General features: G+C 38.6%; 1 protein-coding gene across 4 annotated transcripts in view; it reads right to left on the reverse strand.

The window, feature by feature from the left end:
- Positions 1 to 437: 437 nt before the first annotated feature.
- Positions 438 to 15,266, reverse strand: part of RHOBTB1 (Rho related BTB domain containing 1) — a 56,801-nt gene continuing 41,972 nt past the window's right edge. The window contains exons 5-14 of one of the 4 annotated variants that reach the window (XR_005565363.1): positions 14,017 to 14,202; positions 11,312 to 12,279; positions 10,774 to 10,892; positions 8,205 to 8,355; positions 6,618 to 6,706; positions 5,094 to 5,199; positions 4,414 to 4,571; positions 2,513 to 2,898; positions 1,095 to 1,301; positions 438 to 599 (exon numbers count right to left, since the gene is read on the reverse strand). Coding sequence is in view for 1 of the 4 variants with exons in the window: in XM_027714403.2 (XP_027570204.2) it covers positions 2,866 to 2,898; positions 4,414 to 4,571; positions 5,094 to 5,199; positions 6,618 to 6,706; positions 8,205 to 8,355; positions 10,774 to 10,892; positions 11,312 to 12,279; positions 14,017 to 14,202 (1,810 nt within the window). In the remaining 3 variants the exon portion in view is untranslated. Of the gene's footprint in view, positions 600 to 1,094; positions 1,306 to 2,270; positions 2,899 to 4,413; positions 4,572 to 5,093; positions 5,200 to 6,617; positions 6,707 to 8,204; positions 8,356 to 10,773; positions 10,893 to 11,311; positions 12,280 to 14,016; positions 14,203 to 15,266 lie in introns of those variants that run through there. The other 3 variants (XR_005565362.1, XR_005565364.1, XM_027714403.2) reach the window with 3 other exon arrangements.

Raw genomic sequence — 15,266 nt, forward strand, 5'->3', positions numbered from 1 at the left:
TTCAAATTTTCATCTTAGTCTCCTGCAGCCTCGATCCAAAAGCTTTTCATGTTTATACCAGAAATCAAGATTTTTATGTAAGCAGCAGTGAGGGATTTCATTTGCATGTATAAATGTACAACAGTCTCACTACTCCGGCTGCTGGTGCAAAGTGAATCCCTGACACGGGTTACATTCTCTTAGCTAAAGGCAAAGGCATACGTTAACTGACAATAAATTACCCTATTGTAGAGCCTGCAGGATGGGGATTATCACTCCTAACACACTGTCCTATCCTGCATGCAGTAATCAGAGCAAACTTCTTTGGAAGATTTGAAACACAGGCAAGCGATAACGTGTAAATTCATTAGGTGGCACCTCAAAGCCCAACGTCTGTGTGTGTGTAGTATCTCATCCATTTCAATAGGAATTTTGCCTGCAGGAGAAGTAAGCTCATGCAAATGCTGTTAGATCATTTTAATAGACCAGAAATCTAAGGGGTTTCAGGAGTGGCAAGCAGACACCTTAAAGACATCTCACTGCATAGTACATACTTTGGATTCCAATCCAGAATAAATAAATGCTGGTCTATCCAGTGACAACAGTATAAAGACTGTGATCTAAAAAAAAAGAAGGGACAGAATAAGGACAAAACTGTAATGTCATCTGACAAAGCAAATCTCTTCACCAGACTATAATCTTAAAGTCTGGAAGAATTGTAATATGTCACCATCCTGGCGTTTACGTACCAAAATTAATCCTATTTAGCACATTAGATCTTTATCTAAACCTCTTTGTACAGAGGATGAAAGACTTGACCCTGAGAGAAGGATTTCCAAGAGATGCCTTCAGCTGGTCTATCAGTGCTTTTTACTCACAAATGGAAAAAAAAAATCCCCTGATTTTACAAATCAAACACTTCTAGGCATAATTTATTCGAGGGCTATCTGTAAGTAAGTTGCTGAAGAATTAAGGCACTAAATCACTGTGCTGCTTTTCCTTACTCCTTTTGGCAGAATCATGCTTTCAAGTGCTCAAAAGGGATTTCCAGATTAGTCTCTTCTACTGGGCAACCCTTCTTAATGTACCCACACATTTTGTCCTGTCTGGCTTACCTCTGCACACTGGGAGGCCTGCTCTGACTAAACGACTGGGATGAGTAGGTCTTCAGGGAATGAAATTAGTGAGTTGTGGCTGCAGTCTGGCCAATCCCATCTTACTCACAAAACAATTCTATTCCTGGCTCTGGTGTGCTATTTGTGGGTAGGAAGCCACAGAAGCTGGTTTGTGTTGTGCTGCAGAGAAACTTGCTCACAGAAATTCTGTCTTGAAGAACAAATAGAAAAACAGTGTTTCTAAGAAATGAGACTCCCCAGAAATAAAGGACATGCAACATCTTAATATTAGTCTTAATATTTAAAAAAGAACGCCTTGAAGAGTAATGCTTCTGATTTGCTCCTTTCTTCCATGCTACTGCTTTCCTCATAATCAAGGGAAACAGTTTTACATCTAATGTCACCACTTTTTCTTTTTAGCCCGTTATCTTTTCTAATGGTAAATTCAAAGAAATAAACTTTTGCTTCCAAAAATAAATTGGATATGTAACATTATCATAAATTAGCACTCAGAAAAAAAAAAAAAAAGAACACTGTGTACTGAATGTGCTTACTTTCAGTGTCCTTGGCATTGCTTTGTGATTTTTTTCAAAGCTCTTAACATGGCATTCTTTGCATGACATCTTGCAAAAATTCTCTAGAAAAGTACCAACTTTCTACATCTGTCAATTAAACAAGCTATATTCAGGGAGGTAGTTACTGAGGGTCTATAAGCAGTTAATGAGGAATTCTGTCTAATGGTTGGCAACAAAGGCACTGAGAAAGCAGGGAAAACAGTGTCTGTTCAAAGTTTAGAGTGTACTGAAAACCTCAGACTTCCTGCTGTTTACCTGCATTTTCCCCCCCGTGTCTGTCATGACCAATTAGTTTCATGTCCCTTGGGTAATATCACGCTAATTAAATATCAGAAACCATGGGGCAAAGTGGCAAGAGGTTGTTTGGGGTTTCTTTTGCTATGCAGTTTAACAGTAAGTGACAAGCACCAGCCCTTCCACCATCATATACAACCACTGCAGGATTTCCTTGTAACATTTCCAACCATAAATGTGCTGTGCAAGTATCAGTTCAGTAAAACTCAATGAATGATACCACAACTGAATGCTTACAAGCAGCACTAAAAAGGGAAGCACATAACACAAAGTTTAGGAAGTTCCTTCAAAGAGCTAGGAGACAATCTGTAACTAAACAGTTTTATTGACTTTTTTTTTCCAAAATAAAAAACACAAAATAACCACCAAGATTAAAGGCCATAGACAGCATTAACCAAATGAACCAGCCACTTGGTTATAGTAGCTGATAACTAGAATAACTGGATATTATTGCATATACCTCAGGTTCATTTATATATCCATTACAGTTTGGCAAGATTACAATCATACAGTAGCTTTGGTTGTGTAAAACCTAGTAGCAATACTTACTTAAAATGTGACTGGTTAACATTTTATGACAACAGCTATTTATCTCATCTTAGTCTTGACGCGTCTTCTCTCATTCCATGTTCTCCTCCACACTACACATTGTCACTGACTGAGAATTAAGGAGACATATTTGCAACCATCATTTTTAGCCCTTCTTTATCACCATACAGTGATGAATCCTAAAGGGGTAGGAATCTCTCACTTGGCTTTCCTTACAGAAGTTTGTAGAGCAGCACCTCTTTCCGTGCTGGGTGGCTTCTACCATCCTGTGGTAGCATCTGCCAAGAATCAGTCTGTTCAGAACGCAAATACGTCGAGGTGTATATGGCTTTCAGGCCAAAGCCTTTCCTGACCTACAGTGCTGGGGTGTGACTGTACTGCCTTGCCTTTGGATACAGAAAAAAACCACAAATAAACAAACAAACAGCTTTTCACATTGGTGTGCTGAGCTGCCAGCACAAAACAGTATTACTGAACCTAACACACAATACTACCTTGGTTACAGAGTTGTGCCTGAGACACTGCACAGGATTGCATGTGTATGTTCTACAGTCTATGTATTTCAGTTTTGGTCTTTTAAAGAAATGCTCTCATCCTTACATAATCTAGTGTAACACTGCAGCTTTAGAGTAATGGTTGATAAAAAGTCATAAACACACAGGCTATTTGAAAACACTGGAAGCTTTTTCATTTTTTGCACCAGTTGTGCAGAATTCCTGCCCTTCTGCCATCAGTTTTCCCCCCAGAGTTCTGGGAATCTGCTTCCAGGGGAAATACATCATCTACTTAAAAGTAACCTAAAATTTTGAGTTCTAACTGGGAAAAGCTATAAAATAGTTTGGATCAAACTGAAGTAATCTTGTAAGTGAAGACCCTTCTTCACTTACAAAATGCTGTAACACTAGGTGACATCTACTTGGTTTTGCAGCCCTTTATTTGCTTGCACTGAATCAAAAAGGAATTCAGGATGAGAAATGGGTGCATGGTTTTAAGATCCTGCAGAACAAGGTAACTGCCATGCAGTAATTCAAATGCAAGCAGTGTGACTGCTTTTTGCATTCAGATCCATACTTGTATAAGGATATAAATTAATAAGCCCTTCTAAATGATTTTAGAAATATCCTCTTTGATCTAGACATATAAAACCTCTGAATACTTAGAATCACTAGATTTCACATGGCCCACATAGTCATAATTATTTGCACTTACATGGCAAATATTAGAAATACATTTGCCTGCAGTTGAACAGGTAATTATACTGCCTATTATTCAGCTGAGCAAAGATCAAGCACTCTATATCTTGCAGTTATTGGATCTTATTCTAACCCTTTACTTTAGAAAGGGGAAATAACCATCTAATTATATTACCAGTGCACAGTACTTAGTTTAAAAAAGACAACCTATAGTAGGCAACTAGATTTTTTTCCTAAGATGACTTTTTATGAGATACTCTAAAAGCAGTCTCTTATGACTGAAGATTGTCTATTTCACTGTGTTCGCATAGTAAAAATAGTTAAAATCTAATTACAAAGCTGCTACATGGTTATTTTGTGGTCTGTAAAATAAAACAGTATCCAGAATTTTATCTGAACAAAATACACCAGACAGTATAAAAATATTTCCCAACTGGAGATTGAAACATTAATGCTGGATTTGGTTTTTTTTGTATAAAAAGAAATGTAATAGTGGTCGACATTTATCTGCTTATCAGTCAAAAATGTACATATGACTTCGAGCTGTTCCAGGCTCACTTTCAGTGAGCTTGTGCTTTTGACCCTAGCAGTAATAAATGCACACTTGGAACACAGTTTCCTGAAAACCTGAACTACATCTTATTTCTAACAAATAAGAATAATTTCTGGCTATGGATTTCCACTTATTTGCTTTGTTCAGGCAACTACAGCAGAGGAATTCCAGAAGCACCACTTCCGCTTCGAATGATGTTTGTTCAGTGCAACATCTTCCTTTTCTCTTTCCTTTTTCACCCTCTGGTAGTGATCTTCTTCCTTTAAATACCACACAGGCGGCCACCGATGCCTCTCAAAATATTCTTGATTATCTGATTAAAAAGAAACAATGAAAGAAAAAAACAAAACAAACAAGCCAATAAGATATACAAACCCCTGGAATGTCTTGAGTGTCTGCAAAAACTGTGCAGTTAATCCCTCATCCAGTCTCTATGTTGTCTGGTTTATCAAGGATTCACCCAGTTTCCTCCAATGCCTTACTTACAGTGAGACAAGACTTTGAAAGTGGTTGCACTAAAGAGGCCACAGTCCACCAAAAGCTATAAAAAAGCAAGGCCTTTACAGAGTGTATTTTTCATTGCAGAGCCTGAAAATAGCTCTGTTCCTTTTAGCATCACTGAATTAGGTAAAGAACATAATGCCTGCCCAGCAATCAGGCTAATGATTATGACCTTTCTTTGCAGATAAGAATTTATGAATGCTATTCAGATAGTGCAGAGGTTCAGTCTCATGGCTGAGCTGTCTGAGCTCATATTTGTCTTCAGGTTTAATCAACTGGGTGGGGAGAAAGAAGGGGAAACCTCATGAAAACTGAGGAAGGAAGTTGCCCATACCTGCAGATTTAGCTTTGATTTCCTTGCGGAATTTGGAGCAAACACTGTTGTAGTTGGTGCAGATGTAGTGCAAGCACCAAGCTGCCAGCTGGTTAGCATTGTGAAACTGGGAAGAAAAACAAAGAGCTGATTGCACTTCCTGCGGTTATCATTCATTTTGCAGCCCCCATTAACAGTTGAAACTAGAACGGTCTCCAGCAGATTGTACCTGGCAGAATTCTCCCAAGCATACAGAGCTTTTGAGGCTGAAATGGCCTTTAGATGTCCTAGACCTTGTTGCACAATTCTGCTGGAGCAACCACTGGCCCCAGAACAGGTGTTTAACATGCCCAGCATCTGGCAAAGAGTGTTCAGACTCATGCACACTGGAACTGAATTTCCTGGTGTGATTGTACCAGTCATGTGTCCCTGTATATACTGCAAACCCTGCTCTGAAGTAACTCCCTGCAGAACTGCTCGTTGACAGAAGCTCAAGGCAGAATCTTGTACAAGCTTCCTACAGTCACAAGGAAGCACAGCTAAAATGCAAGTCAAGTTGTACAGCCTGTGTATGGATTTCAGCATTCTGACTGCCTGCTGTGATCTCAGGTTATGAACACATCATACTGAGCTAGGTACTGGGCACAGAGGATATTCTAACAGTAGTTAAGGATATTGCTTCTGTCTTCAACCAGGAGAAAAAAACGAAAAGAAAAATTACTCTTTGTAAAATCAAAATGAAGTGAAGAGAGCTGCTCTCTCTTGGGAGGGGTTCAGTTCTGGTTTTCCAACAGGATTATAGGTATTGCAAGAGAGGCACTTGAAAACAGCTGCAGGAAATGTTGCATGGTGGCCTGCTTTGCAGTATTTTAGTGCTGCCTAAACCCCAGACTTCAAGCCAATCTGCAGCTGACTCATTAATGTGAAATCAAGAATAATAAAATTTTAAAAATATGTTATCTTTTTCTACTGTATCTGGGAGTCTGCTGTATGATTCCTTTTGGAAAACAGCAGTGTTTAACTGTGAGCTAGGGACTCTCTTTTTTAATGATTTCTGGAACTCAAGAAACATTGAAATGTATTTGAACATAAGAATTATCAGATGATTGACTTTGAATAGCCAGTCTAAGTATTCAAAAAATGTTGCCTTTGCAATACGGGTCTAAATAAATCTACCAAAGCTGAATTGAAAGGAAGGCAAGAATCAGTCACCATTACAAAGCTGAACAGCTTCATTACATTGTTTTTCACGCTACTGAACCACGGTCATGAGAACATGGAGCTTGGAAGTTTCACAGTCAAGAAAAACTAAAACATATATTTGAAAGACAACTCCTCTGAGATTACTTAAAGGGATGTTTCACCTCTGAACTAATGGAAAAACCTTCCTTAAAATAGAAGATAAAACTAAGTTTTATTGTCAGTCAGTCTCAGAACTGCAGACTTTGAGCCACTCAGAAGCAATGCTCAGAACCAGTAAGGTGCTAAAAGCAAGTCCTGCAGAGTTGCAGACCAGAATATCTTTAAAAAGTTGTGTACACTGACCTGTGCCAATTCCAAATAGGAGAGCACTTCCCCATCTATTGCAACGCCGCTCATGGAGGCTTTTGTCAGCTCTTGTACTGCATGCTGTTCTGTTAGAGGAGAAAACTCATCACTCACATGGCAAATGGTCACATTTCAAGGTCAGATCATCTACAGCTAATGAAGAATCAAGGTGGGATGTTCTCCCTCCTCCTGGTGTTAGCTGGCATTATGCACAGGTCACATTCACCCAGATACCATCAGATTTGGGTAAAGTCAAATTCTCACCTTTAGAGCTGTGGCTGAAGATTCTGTATCACAGGTATAAACTGTCTTGCTCCACTGGAGCACAGCCCCCATGAGGATTTGCCCCTTTGCTTCAACCCAAACAATTTATTTTGGTTTCATGCAATTCTTATCTCTTTCTGACAGAAAGTAAGCCTGCAGTTAATAACCACTCACAGAAGGACAAAGTTCAGCAGCCACTAGTCTCTTTCTGGAAGAATGGATGGGTACAATATTCAATATAAATTAGAAATACGGATCAGCTGTCTCTTTTGGGTAATAAGAAGTTTTTAGGCAACAGCGCACTTCCCACTGAATTGTGGATTTATTAATGAGTGTACACAGCACTGAGAGAGAAAAGGTCACTTCAGGGCCTCTTCAGACTTTCAGATCTAGGGATCCAGATGAAGGCTGACCAGCTCCCCTCCAACAGTCACTTCAGTTCAAGATTCTCCCTAACCCTTTCCTAGAACTATTTCCTAGAATCTTGGAAGTTTGAATGCTTTTTGGGAAAGGCTGTCAGGTGACTTGATTCTGCTGGGTTCAGTTGTTGGCAGTAGCCTTTGGACTCAAAATTATTTCATCAAGAATTAAACTGAATGAAATATTCTTAATACTGTACATATGTTTATGCTGCAATTACTTAAAAAAAAATAACCAAAACTTCAGATAAAATGTATATACGAAATCAGGCAATAAAGATTTGGTCTGTCAGAACCAGTGAAGACATGAGACAGTCCTGATGCACAACTGAAGGAGACCTAGGGTTTGGTATGTGATTAAGTTTTGCCTAAATGTTGTCTTGTAGATATGTGTAGCTTTGCTTCATCTGCCTCTGAGTTTTGGCCTTGGTCATGTCTTCATAACAGTGCCAAGTTACATACATAGAGAGAAACATGATCATCCAGATCAGTCCTGGCTCAGTTACTTTCTTTGAACAGAAATGTAAAATGGAGCACTTCATTCATGACTTGAAGGAAAACCTGGAGGAGTTCTTGTTTTCAGGTAAATTAACAACAACAGAATGGCTATTACAATCCACAGATATTAGAATCAATTCTGAAGAGAAGGTTTACTCCCTCTGTTTTTAAAGCACAGAAAACTTCAATGTTCTGAGCTGACTCAGCAAGAAACTGAAAAGTGCAAGAGAAAGGCAAATACACTTCTCTATATGAAAATATCAATTTGTGTTACAATGTCCCTCTCAGAAAAAAAAGATTTTTTTCTGACACTTGGGAAAATCTTTGTATGTTTGAAAAACCATTAAACCACGTTTTAGCCATTGCAGAAGACACTGCATTGGACAAGGCCACAAATTCTTACCTGCAAGAGCAATCAGGTGAGGAAGGCAAAACCTATTTGCCAATGCAATTAACTCAAGTGTGTCCAGTTCCTGACTGGAGGACAGTTGCTTGGTATACAAGTAATCTAAAACCGCTTGCATGGAAGCCTTGTTTATGTTGGGAAGAACTACCTGGAAAAGATATTTAAGAAAAAAGTCTCTAATAATTAAGGGATTTTAATATAGAGGCCATATTTCACCTCTCTGACTTTGCTGGACTTTCCCTTTTTCTCTTCATGTTATTTTAGGAATGCAGGGAAAACATTTTTCAAAACAGAAATTTCCCATTTAAGTTCAAGAAGCTGCCAGCAGGTAAGCATACCTCCAGAGTCAGATCCTTTGCCAGTTTACATACAAGCAACTAGGTACCAAGTTGCTGGAATTGGATCCACATCAAGCAGTGAATCTGCTCAGTGCTTTTCTAGCCTGCAAATGGACAGCTCAGTGAGATACATAAAAGCCACTGAGCACTCCTCATGCCAAACCTCCCTTGGTAGATGTCCTGAGGAATGTAATCTATCTGCTCCTGGTAAGGAATATTCTGAGACTAACAAAAACCAAAGGATAACAATAAAACAGACTCTCAGTCTGTTAGTAAATAATCAAATGATCCAAGCAAAGAAGTTTGGGAAGGAACTGAGAACTGAAGAAATGAAGAAAATGTAAGCTGTTTTTGCCACACATGTAATTAGTGTAACCAGCATGGGATGAAGCTACCAAGACCAGGACAAAAGTTGTCTATTTTTTCCCCAGCACAACCCTAACTCCATTTCACTGCAGGGAGGCCTAGAAGAAGAGGAAGGACAGTTCAAAAGCCCCACTGTAACCTATCACTGTAGCATCTCAACCACAGTTTGCACACACGATCAACCCTCCAAGAACAGGGTAAAACTTGCAGGGCTGAAGGTTGCAGCTGGTAGGTCTGCCTCCAACCCCTGAGCTAGTGGATCCCATCAATCAGCAATTTGTAATGTACATCTTCATAACTCAAGAAAGAGATGCTGTCACTGAAGAATGCACTGTGGTATTCTGAAGAAATTGCAGAAAAAGAATGGCACAGCAGAAAAATAATAAAAAAAATATGATGAGGAATTAATTAAATGTACATGCAACTCAATCTGACTGTTAAGCAGTCAGCACATACTTCCTGCTAGATGGGGTTAAGTGTTGCCAGGTAGCTGGTTGTTAACCTTCAGGGATTTGTGAATTTTTTTTCAGCTCTGCCTGGATGGGTGGGATCCAAACCCACATCTGTTAGTGCTAAAGCATGAAGCTCTCCGGCATATCAGCCACTCAAGTTCTCCAAGTGAGAGCAGCTAGCTGTGAAACTCATTCATTATTAATATATTTTTGTTAGTGCAGAGAACTGTAAATTCAATGAATGAGTTTATTAAATTTGCCCCAAATACAGAAAAGGTAATATGTAAAAATAGATGGTTTTATTTTTCGTAAACCAGTCAAAGGAAACCATTTGATTCATATCTACCTGTATCTACATATCTACCTATATATATTCCAAAAGCATTACTGAATGCCTTAAACTCTACAAAATGGAAGCTAAATATTTTAAATTGGAAAGATAAGCTAATACTGTTAAGCTAATCATTAAAAATAGGCTGGTAGAAAATAAATGCATATTCTTCATTGCCAAATGTAGCTTACTAGAATGAAACTATGTATTTTTAATGAACCACTTGTTGAGTATGCCTCTGGGAAAGGAATTATGTTTACAGCTGTATTAGAAGAAGCCAGAAAAATCTAAGTAGAACAAAATCTTCCTGAATATTAAACATGAAAGAACTGAAATCTTCATATGAGCGAGACCCATGAGTATGGAAAGGAACAAGAAAATCAAAACAAAAATAAAACTCTGGGCATGGATAAAGCACAAGAAAGAAATATTAGCCAAGTGTTTGGAATTTGAAAAACAGACCATGAAGGCAACTGAAAATACAAAGCTTCTGCTGCAAAATCTTAATTCAAAGCACTGAGATCTTTTAAACTGTATTGCATACCTGCTTTATTCCAGAGGACAAACTGATACAGAATCTGAGCTGAGTTTTTACTGAAGTTAGTAGAACTTCTACCAAAGTTCACTTAATTTCTGTGAAACCAGCTCCCTTTTCTAGTTTAACACTATGTTTTTTAATACCTTTTTTCCTTCAGTTCCTTCATCAATGCCCCGTCTCAAGTATTCTTTGTAATGCTTCTGATTGTACAAATGTATATTCACACTGCTTAAAAATTATTTTAAAGAAATTCACTAATTCATACTTCATTTCCCCCCCATCCCTATATTTAATATTTTAAAGGACTTTGGGTTTAAACACATGCTCCAATGCTGGAAGGAAGTTTTGTACAGAAAGGATGCTATCTTCCTAGGCAACCTTATTTAATGCCTTAAGAAGAAAATTGTCCCAAGTTTGCAAGGGAAGAATAAAGACTGACTCCAGGGATTACTGCAACCTTTCAAATAGATACAGAATGATGCTCCCATCACCCTAAATCCATTAAACATTATAAGTAAAATGGACAAAAACAGACAAATACCTCACTGTTGGAGCTTTCAATAAATGATCCTCCAAACATAGCAGACATCCATTCACAGCTACAGATGAGCAGTGGCTTGTGGGCCTTTATGCTTCCATCGTCCAATTTAAATGTCACATCTGCCATGGGAACAAAGGAACAGACGTGCTGCAAAGCTGTGCTTCAAGTGAAATTGTGCCTCCAGAATGTGTGTGTCACTGGCATGTTGTTAACCAAGGACCTCTTTCATTTCCCATGGCCCCCACCCCAAAAATAATTCAGTTTTATATAGTTAAATGAAAATCCTCATTTAAAAGGGGGATATTGGATGCTCAACACTTTGGAGAATTGAGTCCCTTCTTTAAAAGCTGTGGGTAAATTTTGAGAAATTAAACTACAGAATCCCAGGTTGGAACAGTTGGCCTGAGTAACACTGTAGTTTTGGGGTCATCCTCCCTGAACAATGTAAGCTGTCAGAGTTTTTGAAGCCTGGGAAGTGAGAGTAACATGAATGAGAAAAGAATTAGTGCTCTTCCTGCTTAAGCACGTATTTACTCACCAGAAAATGTCCCTTTGCAAAGGCACTCTTTTATCCGATTAGCTTTTCTGACATGAAATGCTTTAGTAATCTCTTGATTCATGAAGGCTTCTTTATTCATAATATTCTCCACCATCATCCGCAAATCAAATACTTCCAAGATTTCAGCAATCTGAGCGAGTCTTGTGAGGTCTTTCTCATTTTCATCCAGTTGGCCTGTGTATAAAAACTGCAAAACAGTTTTAAAAGGTCCAGCCTGCACAGAGGAATCCATTTTTACCACAGTTACAGGACATGTCCGATTGGAGACCGGATTCACCTGCATTTCCTTGTGCACACTAACAAATCCCTTACCCCAGGACGACAGAGATCTCGCTGCAGGGTTTGTTTCACCAGATTCGGGTTCTAGCATGTTCAAAGAGTCACTGCTTTCTGGTGGGGGAATTTTAACATCAGCAGTTTTCAAGGAATTCTCATCACTGTCACTATTTGTCTCAGGGTGACTTGTCTGAACATCCTTACTTGTATTTTCTTTATTACACTGTGTTTCATCCAAGTCTGGACTTTCCTCACATTCCATTAAGAAAAGGTCATAAAACTTTGAAGAGGAGGTAGCTAGGTAAATCTTGTGAGCAAAAATGCAGTCCTGCTCCTGGAGAACAAACATGACATCTGCACACAGTGGGCTGTCCAATAAATATCCAGCTTCATTCATGCTCGGCACGGGACACTCAGGAATTCTGATAACCGGAGGAGGGGCTTTTGGAGGTAGGAATGGAGCCTGAAGCAAAGGTTTTTGGACCTTCTTCAAATGAGATTTCCAGAACTGCAAGTGTCTTCTGGAGATCAGGGCAGCTCTAATTGCATTGTCAAAGACATCTTTAATCCCAAACTGATCAAATACACTGGTTTCATAGTATGGTATCCCGAGTTCCTTGGCAACCTCTCTGCCTCTTTCTGGGGGCAAAATGTCTCCCCTTTTTATCGGCCTAGGGTTAAACAAAAAATAAACCTTGTCACACACAACAATCACCAGAAAGTTATTCCAGAAAGCATGGAATTTTACAAAACATTCAGCACTAATTCCCTTTGGAAATCTACAATCATGACTCCACAGAGTTTTAGAATAGCACATACTTAAATTTCATTTAAGTGTGGTGGTGTCTTTGCAGTTGTTACTAAATATATGTAGAAATCAATTGCACGAAAAAGAGTAAGCTGCCTCTCTATTAAAGGGAAATTTAGAGTAAAAACAGTTGATAGGATACTTGAGAACTTTCATTATTTAAAAAAATCTCCTAACATCCCTTACAACTCAGATATTTTGTCAGAATCTTTCTTCATATTCATCATTTAAACTCAAATGGAAATCCTCATGACATAAAAATGCCAAAAATATAGCTAAATATGAAATGAGAAATATTTCTTAAGTTTATGCTTTTTAAAGAAAATCATAGGAGCCTGTTACACAAAAGTGTAATTGAACACACTCTTCACAAGAGAGGCTTTTTTGGCTGTAGAAGCATTATGTGAGAACTCATGAATTTCCAGAACAGCTCTAGTACATGAGGTAGGGTAAACAAAACCAGTAAAAAGTCTGGGCTAGGATCCATTTTCCCAGCAAAAAAATCATCTCACCAGAAGACACGACCCAACAGTGTGTTCTCTGAGCATTCCATATTGGGCAGACACAAGCTGGCACAGACTTAACACACCCCAGACAACAGCTTGCTGTAGTCATCAGCTAATAAATAACCAGTTCAGGTGGCAGAAGTCTGTGCTAGACATGCAGAGTACCAATTCAGTTTTATTAATGGTGAAATCAGGAATTAGGGCAGAAGAAGAGTTATGGAAAAAAAAAATCAAACATTTCCTTTTAAAGAGTCAAACATAAAGCCCACCCCACCCACATTATGAAGAAATGTTTAATAAACAAACATATGAAAATCATATTGCCAAATCAAGAATTTGAATGCAATGCAATGCAAAGTCTTCTAAGGGCCCACAAAATATTAATTCAATCTCCTTACAGAAATTTCTTACAATACAGTCTTTAATTACATGATCATGAATATTATTTCCACGAATCTGGTCTCATTCAAATTCTCACGGAAGGAAGAAATTAGAAGTAAGCAGGTAATTGTGAGATGGTTTTGTCCAAACATGTGAGTGCTTGTCTTTTGAATCTGGGCAACAAAAAAAAGGCTTCTCCAGAATGACTCCAAACTCTCTTTTAACACCAGAGCTTTTCGAAGTTTAATTTGCAACCGTTTTATTGTCTGCCATCCATGATCAAGGATTACAATTACCAAAAAAAAAAAAATAAAAAAAAATCGAGAACTAAGAAAACTTGAGTAGAATCTGCCAGTTTAAAACAGTACCTGACAGTAGTGACAGGGTACGATACACATGTTCATGATACACATGTTCAGAAGGAGAAAGACATATATTAAAACCTTCAATAAACATTATTACCTCTATCTTACTATAGTGTTCAGGCACCCAAATGAGTTAGATGTCCAATGTGTAAAAATATTGTGGGAAACATAATAACTGCACATGTTAAAAGAACCAACCAACTCAGACAACAAAATCAGAAGAAAGCACATATATTCCTATTGTATAGAAAAAAGGAATCTAGGCTCTCTAATTTCTCTTTTGGAAGTGCTGTAACTTGATTACCAAGGTGATTTCTTATTTAATTCTTATTTTTGTTTAAATTTTACCTTGCCAGAGGCCGTCTGGCTCTGTTCACAGCCTCCAGGTCTGCATAGCGGAGATCGAGCTGGCAGCCCACCAGAATGACAGGTGTGCGGGGACAGAAGTGCTTGATTTCTTGATACCACATTGTTTTCACATGATTCAGGGAATTAGGATTAGCAATGGAAAAGCACAGAACAACCACATCAGACCTAGAAAGGAAACGAGAAAAGATCCAATTAAAACCCCACGGAGGATTTTTGCTGCAGTTTCACCTGTTTTCATCACCACTCCACTCTACTCTTTGACAAATACACTGACACTCATGTCAGAACACATGTTGTTCGTGCAGAGGGTTGACAGAAGCTACACATTTCACCACAAAAGCATGGGAGCACAAAGCCACATACCCAGGAGCACTGACTGCCTCTCTATTCTGAGAGATGATCCCTGCACGTGTGAGCACTAAGGCAAGAGGGAGGGCTTTCCATTCTCTACTTTCACAGCACAGTTACTCAGAGGTTGTCATTACCCAAGAAACAATTCTGTTGACTGGACACCTAAACTGCAGTTCAAAGATCACTGGTGCTTAGGAATTGGAGAGGAGTTATGCAAAACTTCAGAGTGGCCACACAGGCAGACACAGATCACTTCCAAACTTGCCATGGAGAAATACCTTTACTGCACTGTTTTAGGGACTGAGGTGGTCTCCTCTGCAATGTGCTTTGAACGGAAATTCTCTAATATCTTTAATAAATAACCTGCTAGAAGGTCAAAGTACTGCAGAATGACCACTTCTACAATATCAGCAAAAATAAACATGGTGAAAATAAGGTCGCTAAAGTGTACAATAGGACAGTGGCTTAGAGTAAGCATGACAATATTTGCAAGCTTTTTTTCCTTAGAAAAAATAAGTACTTCACTAAATAAACTTACTTTATAAATTATAAATATGAGGATCAAGGCTGACAGTTCATCCACCCAACCATTGCCTGACTTTTGTCAGAGCTAGCACCCAAAGGCAGAGAAATGCCTGAATACTTGTCTCAGGGCATTCCTAACTTGGAGCAATTTCATTATTTATCAACTGGATGGGATGTTACAAAGCAGTCCTCGAACTCTGGGGTGTCTCATGAGGAAAAAAAAAAAGAAGAAAAAAAGCTGAATTGAAACTCTTGAGAACAATTGAGAAGGGACGTTTTGAGGAGGCAACCTATTGATACAGAATTGTCAGCAGGATAAGCTCAGCAATACCACATCTATCTCACTTTTATTA

This window comes from Pipra filicauda, unplaced genomic scaffold (genome assembly GCF_003945595.2).
Source record: "Pipra filicauda isolate LSUMZ 115617 unplaced genomic scaffold, ASM394559v2 scaffold465_size509821_pilon, whole genome shotgun sequence".
Classification (NCBI taxonomy): Eukaryota; Metazoa; Chordata; class Aves; order Passeriformes; family Pipridae; genus Pipra; species Pipra filicauda.